The 16,330-nt window shown below is 38.9% G+C and overlaps 1 protein-coding gene across 1 annotated transcript in view; it reads left to right on the top strand.

Moving 5' to 3' along the window:
* Positions 1 to 11,867, top strand: part of LOC125895897 (artemin) — a 59,558-nt gene extending 47,691 nt beyond the window's left edge. Inside the window, exons 3-4 of the mRNA XM_049588096.1 lie at positions 1,746 to 1,920; positions 7,492 to 11,867. Of these exons, the coding sequence (XP_049444053.1) occupies positions 1,746 to 1,920; positions 7,492 to 7,901 (585 nt within the window). The 3' untranslated portion in view covers positions 7,902 to 11,867. The remainder of the gene's footprint in view (positions 1 to 1,745; positions 1,921 to 7,491) is intronic.
* Positions 11,868 to 16,330: the final 4,463 nt, after the last annotated feature.

The raw sequence follows: 16,330 nt of genomic DNA, 5'->3' as shown, positions 1-16,330 counted from the left end.
TTTTATGCCCTGCATGCCTATTAATAGACTACCAATTAAGAAGTTGGCTACAAAAGAACATTTGCACAATTTCTATAAAATAAAAACTGGGACACTCCATTTTTATAGTTGAATTTTTTGATAAATAATTAATGACGATGAAAGGTTGTCAGTTTCATTGTTATTCAATACATTTGACAAATGCATAAGTAAATTAATGGCTTTAAATGTTGTCTATTAAAGCCTTTTAAAAATAATTAATTAGTTTTAATGTCTTTAGTTACAAGGTGTGTTTACATTTTCTAAGTCTGAGGCAGTTCTAAATTTGGTGACACAGTAGGAACAGAGTCAGGAAAGATAAAATGTATGAATCCCTGATTTCTGCTAAGCACAGATGTGAGTACATTGTGTGAGTGCCTTATGTAAATGCAGCAGTATTACTAGTAGAAGGATTTGTTTTATTTAATTACTACTGAGCCAGCTGCCACAACACATCTGCTTTGGTTGTCAACACAAGAAAGGATGCAATCGAGGGGTAGCTTGGCTGCCTCACTCCAGTCGCCCCCCGTGGTGTCGCACCCTTCACTGAGTGGTCAGGCCACCGTGGTCAGGTCCACTCTGATCCTCATGGTAAATGGACTTGCATTTGTTAGACTTTGTAGTCTTCTAACCACTCAAAGCTCTTTCACATGCCACATTCACCCACATTTGTAGACTATTACACAAGCATACACATGCATCAAAGCTATTCAAAGAAGGCTGGAACACACGCTTTGACGCCATGGGAGTATGAAACATGTGCAGTGTTACTGAAGCTGAAGTTGAAGGGGTACAGCAGATGGTGCTAGAAATAAAGGGATGGTATCTGTTCAGATACTCCCTGGGTGCACCCTTCTTAGCCTCCTTGGTTGCACTCGGCCTGACAGAACCTTTTTGGTACACTCAATTGGACGGCAATCAATATACAATAGAACATTTTTATATAGAAAGCATTTGTTTATGGTCTTTATTAAGGACCTTATTCTGATTCTGACTCAAGGCTGACTGAGAACACCTATGATAGTGCACCACCTATTAAGCCTTTTGGTAGGTGCACACAAGATTTCACTGTGCATGTATTGTACCTGTACCATGTGACTTCTCTTTTTTTTAACCTCCTTGACACTCACTGACACGCCAATAAATTAGCCATTTGGAGTAATTTGGGGTTCAATATCTTGACCAAGGAAACTTTGACATGTGGACTGGAGGAGCTGAAAATCAAACCGCCAATCTTTCAACCTGCTCTACTGCCTTAGCCACAGAGGGCCTCTTCTCATGTCACCAGTTGTGCACAGTTTGACATTGATCTCAGCTCTTTTGGGTTAATAAATAAATGCAGACACAAAACTGGACCAAAATACCTTAGGGATGAGGATCATTTTTCATTTTCCATCAAGCTCTTAACAAAAGTTGCTCTTTGCATTTGTGTCTCTGTACCTCTGGCGGGCTAATACTTATAAGATCTGCTCTTCTACCAGTCAATGAGGGCTTGATAAACACTATTGGAGTACACTATATATGACAGTCATACTTCTGTCCACTTTCCCACCACTGGGCTGCTCCAGTGAAAACATTTAACCCTGACTGCATCTGTCATTGTGATTGCATCTCCTTTCTGCTTGATAATATGTTTTACAATGAAGTGCAGTGAATCAGTGAATCTATCAGCTTCCCTAACTGAGCAGCCAGCCTGATGACCAAAGTGTGTTCCTTGATGTAATCAGGTGATGCTGTGGGTGATGGCGTCATTGCTAACACTAGTAAAAGATGTGTTTTCTGAGGAGGACAATAAAGAGGCTCATCCAGACCTCCAGCGTGTCCAAAGGCAGCCCTCCTTGTCTCCTGCTGAAGATCTGGAACAGGACAGCAGTGTTCACACACCCTGGCCTCAAGCCCTTGGTAAGCATTACATTATCTTATTTCATTAGTCTACAATCTATTTTTGTTGCTGTTTTACTTCACATCCTTGTAATGTTTTATTTGATGATTATGATATGTAAACAGCTGTCGTATTTGCTGTTTTTAAGTGATTTAGTCATACGCCCTATTGTTAGAAAGCTACGCTCCTTGCAGTTTAATTCATGTGGATCATTTTAAGATACAGCCACCACAGCAGGTTCAATAAATGCTTCTTTCAGACAAACAACAAACAAATGAACAGTTAAAACCTTTTATTTCTCCAATCATAAGATAGACAGACAGACAGACAGACAGACAGACAGACAGACAGACAGACAGACAGACAGATAGATAGATAGATAGATAGATAGATAGATAGATAGATAGATAGATAGATAGATAGATAGGAATCATTACATCCATAGATATTTCTGTCTTGGTTGCTTTGTTTTTCACTCATAATCACACATTCAGTATATTGTTTTATCCTCCTTTCTTTTAAAAGTGTCTGGACAAAACCTTAGAAAAACATGTAAAATGCTTCTTTTGTATTATACTATTTACTTTGAATTTGGACTATGTAAGGCTTCATGATATCGCCCCATTGTGTTTTCCAGTTAATAAGTCCCAGTTCTAGTCATCTGCAGCATCTTTTTCCAAGAAATCAGGATTTTAAAAAAAACCTTCTATTGCAGTGTCTTAGTGACTCTGAATGTTGGTGAAAGAACTTCAGAGTGTTATCCTTGAACAAGAACAGCTTTCAATGTGCTTTGGGTATGACCTCGATAAGCGTTTAAGGTGAATTTAGTTGAATTTTACTGGAATGGTAAGAAGTTAAACTTAATCTAGTGTGACCGTAACAAATTCTGGTATTTCTGGCTGGACTGATCAGTTCTGCACATATACAGGTGATGGATGGCACATTTGCCATACTGGGTAAATTCCCTTCATACATTTGTATTTTGACTGAACAGAGATCTGACTGTAGCTTGAGTCTGAGATCTCAAGACTTAGTGTTGTTGTCTGTTCCTAGTGCTCAGACTGAGCTGGGAAAAAAGCCAACAACCACTGACTTTTACCAAGGAGGCAGATGTGATTGTTAAGCCAAACCCTGTTCTTTTTTCCTATATCCAACTATGTAGTTTTGTTGCCTAAACCCAACCACAAAACATAACAACATGCATTCGTTATTGAAGAAAAGATGTCAATTTGCTGTGTTGTACTGACAAAGTGTGTTTATTTTTGAAAGAGACTGTATGTAAATTGTACATTTCTTGTGAAATCAGAAGTGTATTTTAAAAACAGACAATGCATGTAACAGGCTGAAGCTGACACGGTGTCCCAGAACGTCAACAATCAACACACCCAGGGTACCTTGCACACCATTTGTCAATATGGAAAGTCCATGACCAAATGGAAAAGTTGAATAGTTACAACCTCTTTTTTGGTCAGGTTAGTCTCTAGGGAATATGAGCCACTGCAATGTTCTCACACAACCTGTTTACCTGCAATTCCTGTACCCGCAGCTTAATTGTTTGTTTGTTTTAACCCAAAACCAAAGTCAAGTAATGTCCAATTTAGGTTTGCAGATGTTTTTTTTATTTTTTTAATTGTTTGTTCTAAACATGAAGAAAGACAGCTGTACCTTCCGCTCAATTGCTTGTGTTGTTTTAACCAATGAATTAATCCAAACTGGTGGAACTACCTCTGCCACCAGGGATATGGGTGAGAGTTCCCCCGTGTCTTCAGGCTCTGCCTCCTCCACAGTGGACGTGAATGCAGGAATTCCTCAAAGTGCTCCTTCCACTGCTCGACGATGTCTTCAGTCTGCCAGAACTTCCTTGAGGCCAACAGAAAGTCCCTCTCCATAGCCTCCCCGAACTCCTCCCTCACCCAGATTTTTGTTTCGGCGACCACCCCAGCTGAAGCCCTTCTGGCCAAGTGGTACCTTTCTGCTGCTTCAGGAGATCCGTGGGCCAGCCAGACCCTTCCGGGACACCGCCAAGAGACTCCATACTCCGGGTACTCCATACTGCTGTACAGTGCGTGTGCAGAAACAACAGTCAGAGACCTTCTCTTAGCGACCCGCAGTTGCATCGAGGGGACCCTCACATTCTCTGGGGAGAACCCCAACACAGCGGTGCTCAGCCGAGGGCTCGTTAGTATCCCCACACCCACCCAGCAATTCTCACCCTGGGCAACTCCGAAGAAAGCATGAGTCCAGCCCCTCTCCAGGATTTTGGCTCCAGAACCAGTGCTGCACGTGGAGTTGAGCCCAGCTAAATCTAGTTGGGACCACTCCGCCTCCCGCACCAGCTCCAGCTCCTTCCCCACCAGAGAGGTGACATTCAATGTCACACTGATCACAAGAAAGAGAAAATTATCACAGATTTAAATGGCAAAAATAGTAAAAATAAATTTACCTTAAATTCTGTAAAAGCAAGGGATGGTCTGTCAGTCATGCTGCAGATATTTTAACTTTCGATGAATCTGGTTTTTCTGAACTATTTTTTAAAAAAATAAACAAATGTCCAATTCGTATCTTATTGGACATGCATTCTCTTAGGCCATACTTAAATGATAGAGGCACAAAAATGGTAACTGTACAGTTTTTGTAGTGCTTACAGCCGTTACTGCACATGAGAATCTCTGCTGATACTGACTTATTGTTGTGATGCTGTCAGGTAAACCCAAGCTGTGTTTCTCCTTTATTTATCAAAGTGATGGAAAATATTAGGTTGGCACACTAAAGCATCACACTAAGATTTTTTGAAAACTGTGCTCTCACTAAAAACAATTATAATGTTTAGTGCAGTTAGGCATGATTGCCTGAACATTGCCCAATTCAATTGTAACATGAAATAGTTGAATAATTACATTAAATAATGCAAACCCATGTGGCATGTTTTAACATGGCTGAATATGTACCTGAGCAGGGTTTGACTGAGAGGTCCTGTGCTCACTGCCTGGGGCCTTTTTCTATGCATTTTTTTGTTCCTTTTTCCTTTGGTTTTCTTTTGGTAAACATTGAGGCATGAACTGACATGCTGCTGTAAATGAGCATTCCACAATGGTAATAACCATTCCTTAAGGACATTATGGAGGCATTAAGAGAAAGTGCAGGGCAAAGTCATCCCAAGTTCAGGAAGTAGAAATCAGTCTGGGCCAACACCTGGGCCAGATCTGCATAGCGGTGTGGGTAAGGCTTGTTTGGAATGTTACTGGCAACTGAGAGAGCAACCTCAGCTCCTGTTGGAGTTCAGCCAGCAGCTCCACTGCCCTACTGGTGATGACTCAGCATAGTGGCTGTACAGCAAGCTGATAACCAGAGGAATTTCACTCCCTAATTCAGCATCAATGTCTGCTTTCAATTTAGGTATTAAAAGTATTCAGTGCAGAACAATTTAATTACATTAAATAAATCAAAATAATTAAAATTATCAAAAGGAAATGCAGCAGCTCCTCATATTTGAAAAGTATTTGTCAAATATCAAAATATTTGTCAACTCATCAGTCATTTAATTGCTTCACTTATTTACTTATATGGTTGTTACACTCCACCACTGGTCAGCAGAAGGAGGCACAGCTTTTACGTATAGTCTTAAGTAGGATCAACGTAGTGGGAACAACAGAGGCATATCGCTGCCAAACCATGAAAAAAAAAAGAAAAAGAAAAAAGATCAGCATAGGGTGAAACATGAAATGTTCATTTTTAAAAGATGTTTTTCACATCAAGATATGTTAATGTTATTACGACATACAAACTTATGTTATAACAAGAAACTTTTCTTGAAAAAAAAAACTTCTTCTTATTACATAATATACAATGTATTTTGTTGTAAGGTGAAATGTTTTATGTTATAATGAGATAGCTTAACATATTGTTATAAATGATGGTCAGACCATGAATTTAAATCAACAAATCTACTATTAGGCATATTCATTTCATTTCTGTCATTGTCCACTCTGAATCTTAGTTGTTTTAAGTAAACAAAAGCACATGGCTTATTATGCAGGATTACAAAGAATGCTCCAGGCCAAATAAGGAAGCTAGGCTGTCTCCTATCCTAACTCCTGTCACTGTTCAACCATGGACTCACAGAATAAACTGTGAAGCAGACAGTTCAGTTTAATTTTGTTTATAAAGCCCAATATCACAAATCACAATTTGTTTCAGAGGACTTTGCAACATAACCTCCAACATCCCTCAGTCCTTTGACCCTGGCAGCAGATAAGGGATGAGAGAAATGAAACAAATATGCCTCAGAGTAGACACGCCTGACACCCCTGACACCTCTGACTCCCCCTTACAAAAAATATTCTTGTAATGTTCTTGTGGTTATGCCACTCTCTTCATCTGCTGGCCCTGCTTTGTCTCCCCGGCAGAGCAAGGCTGCTATTATGACTATTGACCTGTTGCACACTTTGGTACGTTTTTACTTACACTTTTATTTTCAACAGTTTCATTTGCACTACTATATTTTATTTGCACTATCTATACTACAGTTTTTTTGCACTTTTAATTATTATCTCCTGGGCTAGTGCAACCTTATGGAGCTTATATTTTTTTAGCCTTACCTGTTATGACAAAGTTGATGTATTTATTTCTCCCAGTAGTCTTGATTGTTCAATCATGTTATTCAAATTGGCGTCCTTGCTGTACTACATGGTTGTCTTCTGTGTGTCTTGGTTGTACATGGTGGTTGTATCTGCTGTGCAGCTATGTTGCACTATGTGCCCAAAACAAATTTCCCGTTTTGGACAATAAAGTTTATTTTATCTTATCTTATCTTATCTTATCTTATCTTATAATTTAATTATAATTAGGGTCTGACCATAATTATTGGTCAGCTGTGTTGCAATTATTGTGCATTCAGATACATCAGATAAATGTATTAATCAGAGCACTCACATAAGGAGGTGTCATTTGCAGAGCACTTCTTGAGCTGAACTTTTGAACAATTCTGTTAATCTGTGGGGGGTGGGGGTATTAGAAACTGCTGTTTCTACAGCCTCTCCCTGCTGATTTTGGCAGAGAAATGTTAAAATCCTTCTTAGTCTCCTACAGTAATCATACTTATCATGGTATGATACTGGCTTGCTCTGCTGCCAGTAAGTGGCAAACAAAATTCTGCTTTAAAAACACAGGTCACCGTGTAGTCTTGGTATAAACTGTATCCTTTCCGTGAAATAAGTATTTGAACTCCCTGAAAAATAAGTCTCTATAGCAGTGACATAATGTTGCACTACCAAATCCAAAAAGGCAACAAATAAAGTCATCACAACATATTTGGACAGTCCTGCCTTCCTGCCTGCTCTAGTAAATCAAACTGCCTATCAGTCCACTGATAACCCATTGATTTACACATAAGATTGTTCCCTTGCTGTTTCAACAGAAACTGCAGCACATCAATAAAGTAATGATACTGCTCCTGAATTCATGTGAAAACTTCATTTTGGGAGCCAAACTGTGGTCGCAATACTGTTTTTGATATTACAGAACTTTTCTTACATGTCCATGTTGGCAACTGACTACCCAGGTGTCTTATCTGCATGTCATTTTTCTCATAGAAGAGTGGTCACTGATGCAGGATGAGGAAATCCAGCAGAGCAGATGGCGGCGCTCCCCTCCTGTCTCCACCTTGCCCAGAATCTCAAGGAGGAACCGCAAGAAGACCAAGAGCATCCACGATTGCCACTTGGAAAGGAAAGAGATACAGGTGCGAGATCTTGATCTCGGTTACAACTCAGATGAAATAGTCCTCTTTAAGTACTGTGTTGGGACCTGCCACAGCTCCCGCAAGAACTACGACCTGGCACTCAAGGTTCTGATGGACAAGGGGAGCGTCTCTGGCAAGATGGTCAGCAGTCACCCCTGCTGTCGGCCTACCCGCTATGAGACTGTGTCCTTCATGGACACCCAGACTACCTGGCAGACAATTAGGTGGCTCTCGGCGGCCAACTGCAGCTGTGTGGGCTGATTGCAAAGTCTGTCTATCTGCATGATGCAAACACAGAAACACTGAGTGAAAACTTGTGGGAAAGAACTGGATGCAGCAAAGGCCTGTTCTCAGTAGTTTGGTAGTGTGATCTGAAGCATGGGCCTTAGACAGGATCCACAGTACAGTGGCTATGGCCTTCCATCCGCTAATAGCTTGACTGTTAATGGAGGATACCTTCAGATAGAAGCATATGGCACAAGCAGGCTATCTGGATGTTTGCCAGCAGCCTGGGGCAGTGAAAGGTTTGTTTTAATGCCTCCAGCAATGTGCACAGAGGAGGTCATTATCTGTACAGGCCATAATGGATAATATTTTGTGTCCGTCATTCACGCTACTGAAGGCTTATGGGTGATGACCCTCTGGCAACGATGTTGGAGGTCCTTAGGTCTTTGGCATAAGAAGCTCTGATTAGCTAATCATGTCAAAAAGGCTCTTTTGCCAGTTAAGGTTGCTGACCCCTGCTTTAAAGGATGCCAAAGATAGCACAGTCTTAAAAAAATAAATTTGAAAAAAAAAGCCCAGATGCTATCTACTCACCTCAGCAACTTTACCATTCAAGGGCAACAAAATACTAGCTTCATGGGACAAATTACTATTCTCAATTCAGTTTTATAAATTATAATTTTGAGGCTAGGATAATAATTTGGACTCACAAATTTCAAAAACATTACCCCTTAGAATTCTATGAGGGTATACGTATTAACAACATTGATTTTTTTAATTTAAAGGGTTAGTTTGGGATTTTTGAAATGGGGCTGTATGAGGTAGTGATATATAGTCAGTGTATTACCTTCAGAAGATGACAGTTGGCATGCCCCCAGTTTGGAATAGCAGGCAGGAGTCCCAACAGGGAAGCTCAGCATTACATTGCTGTGGATGGGGGTTGATATCAAAACATATTTAAGCCACCTTAAAGAGGCCCACCTAAAGAAATCAGTATTGATTGATTTATTTTATTTATTTAAGTGTCGTGCACCAAGTGGTGCCCAGCCCATATGGGCTTACAAGACACTAAACAGAACAACAGCCTGGATGGCCATATGACAGATCAATAACAAAAAGTCCACAAAAGGATAAGCAAACATTTCAGAATAGCCAAATTCCATAACAGAAACATCTTAATATGTTGGGTACAACGTTCTCTGTCTTAAGTGCCAAGCATTTTCTATAAATCTTGCCACAGGAAAGGTCTCCTCATCAAAAAGCCAACGCAACATCTCACCTTTGGACAACCAAAATAAGTCAGGATTTTTCCACTGAATTTTTTCAAACAGGTGGTTCCTTAAATCACAGTATAAAGGGCAATGAAACAGAAGTGATATTCATCTTCAACAACATCAAGATCACAAAGAACACATATACGTTGCTCCTCCTGGATACCTTTATATCTGCCCACTTCAAGAGCCAGAGGAAGGGTACCAGTTCTTAACTGGGCACAAAGGGACCTCTGTCCCCTCTTCAAATTTAAAGTTACATAATGTTCTGTGTGGAACCCCACTTTGATTTGAACATAGTTTCTGAGTTTTGGTTTGGACCAGATCTCATCTTTCCATTGTTCATTGTGAATCTTAACTAGTTTTACTTTCACTATGTTTATATTACACTGCAAATTGTTCCTAAATATATAATTTAAATCAGAAAACATCCTGTCCTCTGGCAATTGAACAAGGCGGTTTCACAACCGAATTATTTCACATCTCTGTTTCACAAGACACTGCACCCATCCCATGTCCCCTTCAATAGCCCCTTTAGCAGTATATCTGTGAACCCAGAGAAAGCACCTCATGGCTCAAGACTGAATAGCATTACTTTCAGGGCTATCTTTAAAACCCCACATGTCTGCTGCATAAAATAAAATTGAGCCAACCATTGAGTCATAAAGTTTTGAAAATGTCAAAAAACCAAGGTCGGGGCACACTTTCATTTTACTCAGTACAGACCCTAAAGCCTATTTATATGAAGTAACATACTTTAAGGGCCTTAATCCAAACTGAAATATGTGATCTTCTAAAATGTATAATCTGAGTTTTATCACTGTTGATTACAAGTTGCCATTTACCACACCATAAACTCATAATATTCAGCATTTTTTGTAAATTAATTTCATTTTCAGCAACTAAAATAATATCATCAGCATATAACAAAATATTTAAATTCAAATCATCAATTGGTATGCCCAGATTGGCCTGCTTGATTTCTACAGCTAAATCATTTACATAGAGGGCAAATAAAGTAGGGGAGAGCACATCTCCCTGCTTCACTCCAAATGGTGTCGGAAACCAGCCAGTCCTGAGATTATTTAACTGTAAACAAGCAACTGGGGCTTTATACAGAGCTTGGATAGCATTGTAAAATTTACCATCAGTGCCAGAACACAATAATTTATACTCCAGGAGATCTCTATTGACCCAATCAAATGCTTTCTGAAAATCAACAAAACAAGCAAATGTGTTTTTACCTTCTGTGAGTCTGGCTCTCACTACAGAGGTGATGGTATAAATATGATCGATACAAGCCCTATTTTTCCTAAATCCATTCTGTTCATCCGCCAACACTCCAAAGGACTCCACATAATTATTAAGTCTATTATTAAGGACACCTGAATATAATTTGTATACTGTGCTGATCAGACTTATACCTCTGTAGTTTAACAGAACTCTGGGATCTGAGGTTACAGATTTAGGAATGGGTTTGATTATGGATTTATTCCACATTGATGGAGAAATACCATACTGAAAACAGTTTTGAAATAAACAATGTAAAATATTCAGCATATTTGAGTTTTTGAGGACCTCATTTAGAAGTTCCTCTATACCCACAGCTTTATTTAATTTAGCTTTATCTACTACCTTCTGCACCTCCTCTAAAGATATATCACTATTCAGCTATGGTTTGGACAGTATGCAGTGTTACTTATCCCACACTCAAGCTCATCTTTCAAGTTATTGCTTTCAGTTAAAAATTGAGTGTCAAATAAAGAAGGATTTCTACAAGCAAACAAATTAGTATAGCCCTGTTCTCACTTCCTTAAACAGTCAGTGTTGGGAACGTTACTTTAAAAAAGTAATTAGTTATAGCTGCTTGTTACTTTCCCCAAAAAATAACTGAGTTAGTAACTGAGTTGCACTATAAAAGTAACTAATTACCAGGAAAAGTAACTATAGTGTTACTTTTTTATAAAATCCTCAAATATGTCAAATTGCTAGGACAACCCCCCTTAATTGAACTGTATGTAATGAAACTCAACATTGAATGTTAAATGAATGAAACTGACTCTTAATAGAATAAATCATTATTATAAAACATTGTACACTACACTGCATTGGTGTGTGTGTGTGTGTGTGTGTGTAAGAACCTCCATTAAACGCGCAATTTAAATGTGAGAAGTCTCACTGACTGACCATCACCTGTGTGTATGCGGAGAAGAAGAGGGGCGGACATACTATTATGCGTTTAAATATTAGACAGATATATATGGAGAAAGGCGATGTTTAGAGAGCAAGCCCAAATAAGCAACTCCACTTTAGAAACAACCTCAAAAAGCAGCAACCCGCGACTACCAATATTTCTAAGCGACTTTACAAAAAAACAAGCCCACACAGCAACCCTGCTTGTGTGCTTGTGAATACCCGCCCTACTCTGCCTCTGATTGGTTTATGATGAAATTTTACTCTACCTAAGCCAATCATCATCACTTCTGTGGTTGTCTCTCCCTCCCTTCCCCCTCACCTGCCCTCACCACAGAAAACAAACTTCAGAGCTCCGCTGAGAAGGAGCTTGCTTGGGTGAAAGCCGCTTCAGTAAACTCAAGTAAAGCCGAATAACGGCGCATTTTATTGTGAGCAACGGTAATGGCATTATAACGGTGGAGACAGTAACTTTTTTGATTACTTGTTAGTGAAAAAAGTAGCGCCGTTAGTCATGCCGTTTATTTATAACGTTGTTATTCCCATCACTGGTATCAGTCAAAGTGGACACTATATTGAGGATTTTTTCACAGTTGCCTCGCCGTCAGAGAGCCCTTTTCTTTGGCACTACATTTTCTCAACTGTAAAACTTTCATATTACTGCCCCACTGCTGCTTTGCACTGTATTACTCCACAGACAAGCTGTTTGGGTCAGACTGTCAGGGGCTTATGGAAGAGACAACAAAAACAAGTCAAAATGAGGGATGATAAAATGCCGTTCACTAACAAGTGGAGACCTTTATGAACCAGAGTATACTGAAGAAGAACTTTTGCAGAGGGAGACTGAATGGGCTGAGAGAGAGAGGGAGGAGCAACTTCTGTGGAAACTGGAGGCCAAGAAAGAGTTACCTGGTGGTGCAGATGTGCAAACTGTAAATGATGCCAAGTTAGACTTGGTTGCAACACAACTTCAGGATCTCCCTGAATCAGAGGATGCCAGTGCTTCTGATACAGTGTGCAACACCAACCATCCAGAGTTCCCTGCCTCACTGTCACAGTCTTGTGGATCTTTTATAATTTTCCAATGATAAATTGGAAAAAAAAAATAATGTCCCAGACCAGAAGGGCCAAATGTGATTTGTTGTCTTCAAAGTAAGTTTTCGGCTCTCAGTACACGTTATTGTATAATAACTGATTATTAGACAACCAAAGTTTAATGGGCTGTGTTACCTTATCAGCATATTAGTGTTAGCCTTTTATAGAGGCAACCTAGGCTGAAATAACAGAGAGAGGAGAGTTGGTGTCCAAATTGCGTGCAACTAGCCACAGCTGTGAAGATCAATGTCAATTAACATAATATGGTGAAATGTATGTGGTGAATGAAGCTTTTCTTTGATTATACAGCCCGGCAAAACACAAGCACACACCATGATTGACATACTGGTACTTACAAAAGTAATGTTTCTTTGACGTCTGATCTCACAACAGCACCAAACAGCTAAGCTGTGGAGTAATACTGTGTGTGACAACAGTGGCGCAGTAATACAGAAGTTTTATAATTGAAAAAATGTAGTGCCAAAGAGAACAGCTGTCAGCGAGGTAAAGCGGTGAAAAAATCCTCAATATAGTGTCCACTTAGACTGATACTTTTTTAGGTGGGCCTTTTTAAAGGTGGCTAAAATATGTTTTTATATCAACCCCATCCACAGCAATGTAATGCTGAGCTTCTTTGGTAGGACTCCTGTCTGCTGTTCGAAACTGGGAGCATGCTGACCACCATCTTCTGAAGGTAATATATCAGTACCTCATACAGCCCCACTTCAAAAATCCCATACTTACCCTTCAAATTGAAAACATGCTTGGCATGCAGAAAAGGGACCTTTATTTTATTTTAACTGTTGCTTGCCCTGACAAAGAAAACAAAAAAACTGTTATGTGTGTGTGTGTGTGTGTGTGTGTGTTACATTGTTTCAGTGCAACAACCCAATGACAGCCTAACCTAAAATACAATGGCAACTTTAAAAGGTAAAGGTTATACTGAATTAATTTTATATCAGTATATATTTCACATTGAAAACAGTTGATGGTTTTACATGTGGTTCTAAATGTGATTCAGTGGCTTTAAAAGTTTCCATGTACGCATGGTTAGACATATTCTTATTTTGTTCGATTTGCCTGGCGACTAAAAATGACAAAGCCAGGAACTCAATCATTTGTTTTGGTCACAGCTATCACTGTATCTAAAAACCAAGTCTACCTTGTCAAACCATTCACCTTGAGTTTTAACTTTACTGATGTATACATCCACACACAGCATTTTTAATTTTTGAAATATTTCTCTTTTTCTTATATGGTTGGTTTATAGCCTACAATATTCATCTGTTATTTGCCAAAAAACAGTTATCTTGTGAATGTCGATGATGGAATCAAATGTGACTTCTAGATATTTGTAAAGCCTCTATTAAAACAAATTCAAGAAATTTAATTTGCCCAATTAGTTTAATGGCTATTATGTAAAGACAGGCTAAGAGTTTAGAAATTTATGTTTTGTTTTGTCAATATAATTGTCTTTATAAGCACAAAATTTGCTTTCACCATGTGATACACCAGACCCTTTCCTTCCAGGGCAGCTAAATAACATGATCTGGTCAAGGGAAGGTCATTATGGTTATTCTTAATGCTTCACATGAACTTAGTGGCTTTCGACATTCATGATATGATGACGATATGATGAGGACTATGAAGAAAACTCTGTTTGTGGGTGTGTCTGTTCCACGTTTTTCTCCTCACTGACTTGGTCAATCCATGTGAAATTTGGCACAGTGGTAGAGGGTCATGGGAGGATGCGAATGAAGCAATATTACATCAGTTGGCCAAAGAGGGGCGCTATAGCAACCGATTGAAATGACAAACTTTGAATGGGCATATCTCATACCCCGTATGTCGTAGAGACATGAAACTTTGCACAGAGATGCCTCTCCTCACGAGGAACAAATTTGCCTCAAGAACCTATAACTTCCAGTTACACAGATTTTCCGCCATTTTGAATTTTTTGAAAAACACTTAAAATCAATTTCTTCCTAGGAAGTTTGACCGATCTGCATGAAACTCGGTGAACATAATTTAGGGACCAATATCTAAAGTTCCCTTTCGGCAAAAGTTGGAAAACTTACTAAAACTGAGCTTCTATAAGGCAATGAATGAATATTGCGGAGGGTGTGGCTCATCACATAAAGGTGTATAACATCTCAAGGGTTTCACCGATCACCACGCAACTTTGTAGGCATATGACCACACATAATCTGAGGGGACCCCTCCATTATTTACCCGATCAAACAAAATGGGGGCGCTAGAGAGCTAATTTCTTATCTAGGCCTAACCGTCGTATCGATTTTTACTAAACTTGGTAAATATGTAGAACAGGACGCCTCAAGGTGACTGGAGAAATTGAACTCTCAACTGGGTGGCAGAAAAATGCTTAAAAATGGCTAAAATGCAACCGATTGCTGTGGCTCCCCCTGTGGCCAAATGTTTTGGGTTTTTTTTCTAACTTTTGGTATAACTAAGTCATGGTATGGTAAGCTGTACTTAATCACGGAAACTGTCAGTGTGTCATTCTGTCAGTCATTAATTCTGTCTGTCCCACATTTTTCTACTCACTGACGTGGTAAATCTATGTGAAACTGCACATAGGCATTGAGGATTGGCATAAGTAGAAGGTGACAAAGCTACTTTTTCCAAAAATTACACTATTAGTATATTATTATTAATTAATATTAATATATTATTTTACAAAGTCGCTTTTAATTGAATTGTTTGCATTCACCCCACGAGTTACTGCACACGCGCGTTAATCTATGTATCCACCTCAAACGGACATCAGCTGTAGCCAAATTCACAAAAACTCTGTCTAAATACAGTACTCTTCGTAATGGGTTCAGTTGACTATTAATCTGCAATTTCCTATGGCCTGTATCCCAAACACACACCATGTGAAACTGTACATTGGCAACTGTGCAGTCAATGGGTATGGACTAGACAGATAATAACATACTGTCTTGTCTAAGTACATTTTGTTTACATCTCTTTCAGCAGTCTATTATATGACGCCATCACTAATGAGCCAACCATTACTTAGAGTGACAGCTTTTCACCACGTGATCTATTTTCTGTCACTGTTTCAGTCAAAGCTTCCACCTTTTCTGTTAGATGCTATGCATCATGTTGCCTTACTGTACATAAGAGTATTTATTGTTAAAATGATTTTATTTATTCTTTATTTGCATTAAAGTTCTTCTAAGGATGTTTGTTAATGAAGTATTTATGGTTCTCCATTTAGTGATTTTGTTTGTTTGTTTGGTTGTTTTTTTCATTTTTGGTATTCAGTCAGGAAGAGGGTAACACTTCATCTTCAAGTCCCAAAGCATGATCATTGTGTAGGAAGACTGGAGTATGCCACCAGAATAATGATTAGATCTGTATGCCGTGAAATCATTTAATAAAAATAAACAAGGGCTGCACAGTAATATCGGTATGTCATCAGAATCGACCAACATGCCTTTTCTTATTTTTCACAATGAATGAATATTACATACTTTGAAAAGCATTGCATTCCATGTCTTCATCTTCTGGTGGGCCATCATGATAAGAGCATGCATAATACGATATTAATTCCACTACAGAAGAGACTTGGGAAGAGATAGGGAAAAGAATGGATATATTGATATTGGTATCTGAACCATTGGTTTATCTGAAAAACTGAAAATCAATAAATTTGGAGATACATTTTCCCCCACTGGACAGTGACACAAGTTGCTGAAACAATTTATAATAGCTATGTAAAAGAATATCAATGTCCTTAATTAAATTACCATTAAACTTTGTAAAAATGTATAGTTATTCTTTCAGCACACTCCAGACTCCATAGAGGTGAAGTACTTCATACTGACAAGATTGTCCAGAAATACTGGACAATGTACGCATTTACAGATCACTTCAATA

This window comes from Epinephelus fuscoguttatus, linkage group LG10 (genome assembly GCF_011397635.1).
Source record: "Epinephelus fuscoguttatus linkage group LG10, E.fuscoguttatus.final_Chr_v1".
NCBI classification, from domain to species: domain Eukaryota; kingdom Metazoa; phylum Chordata; class Actinopteri; order Perciformes; family Serranidae; genus Epinephelus; species Epinephelus fuscoguttatus.
Note: the sequence above shows the minus strand (reverse complement) of the source record. Positions and strands in the feature narration are given on the sequence as shown.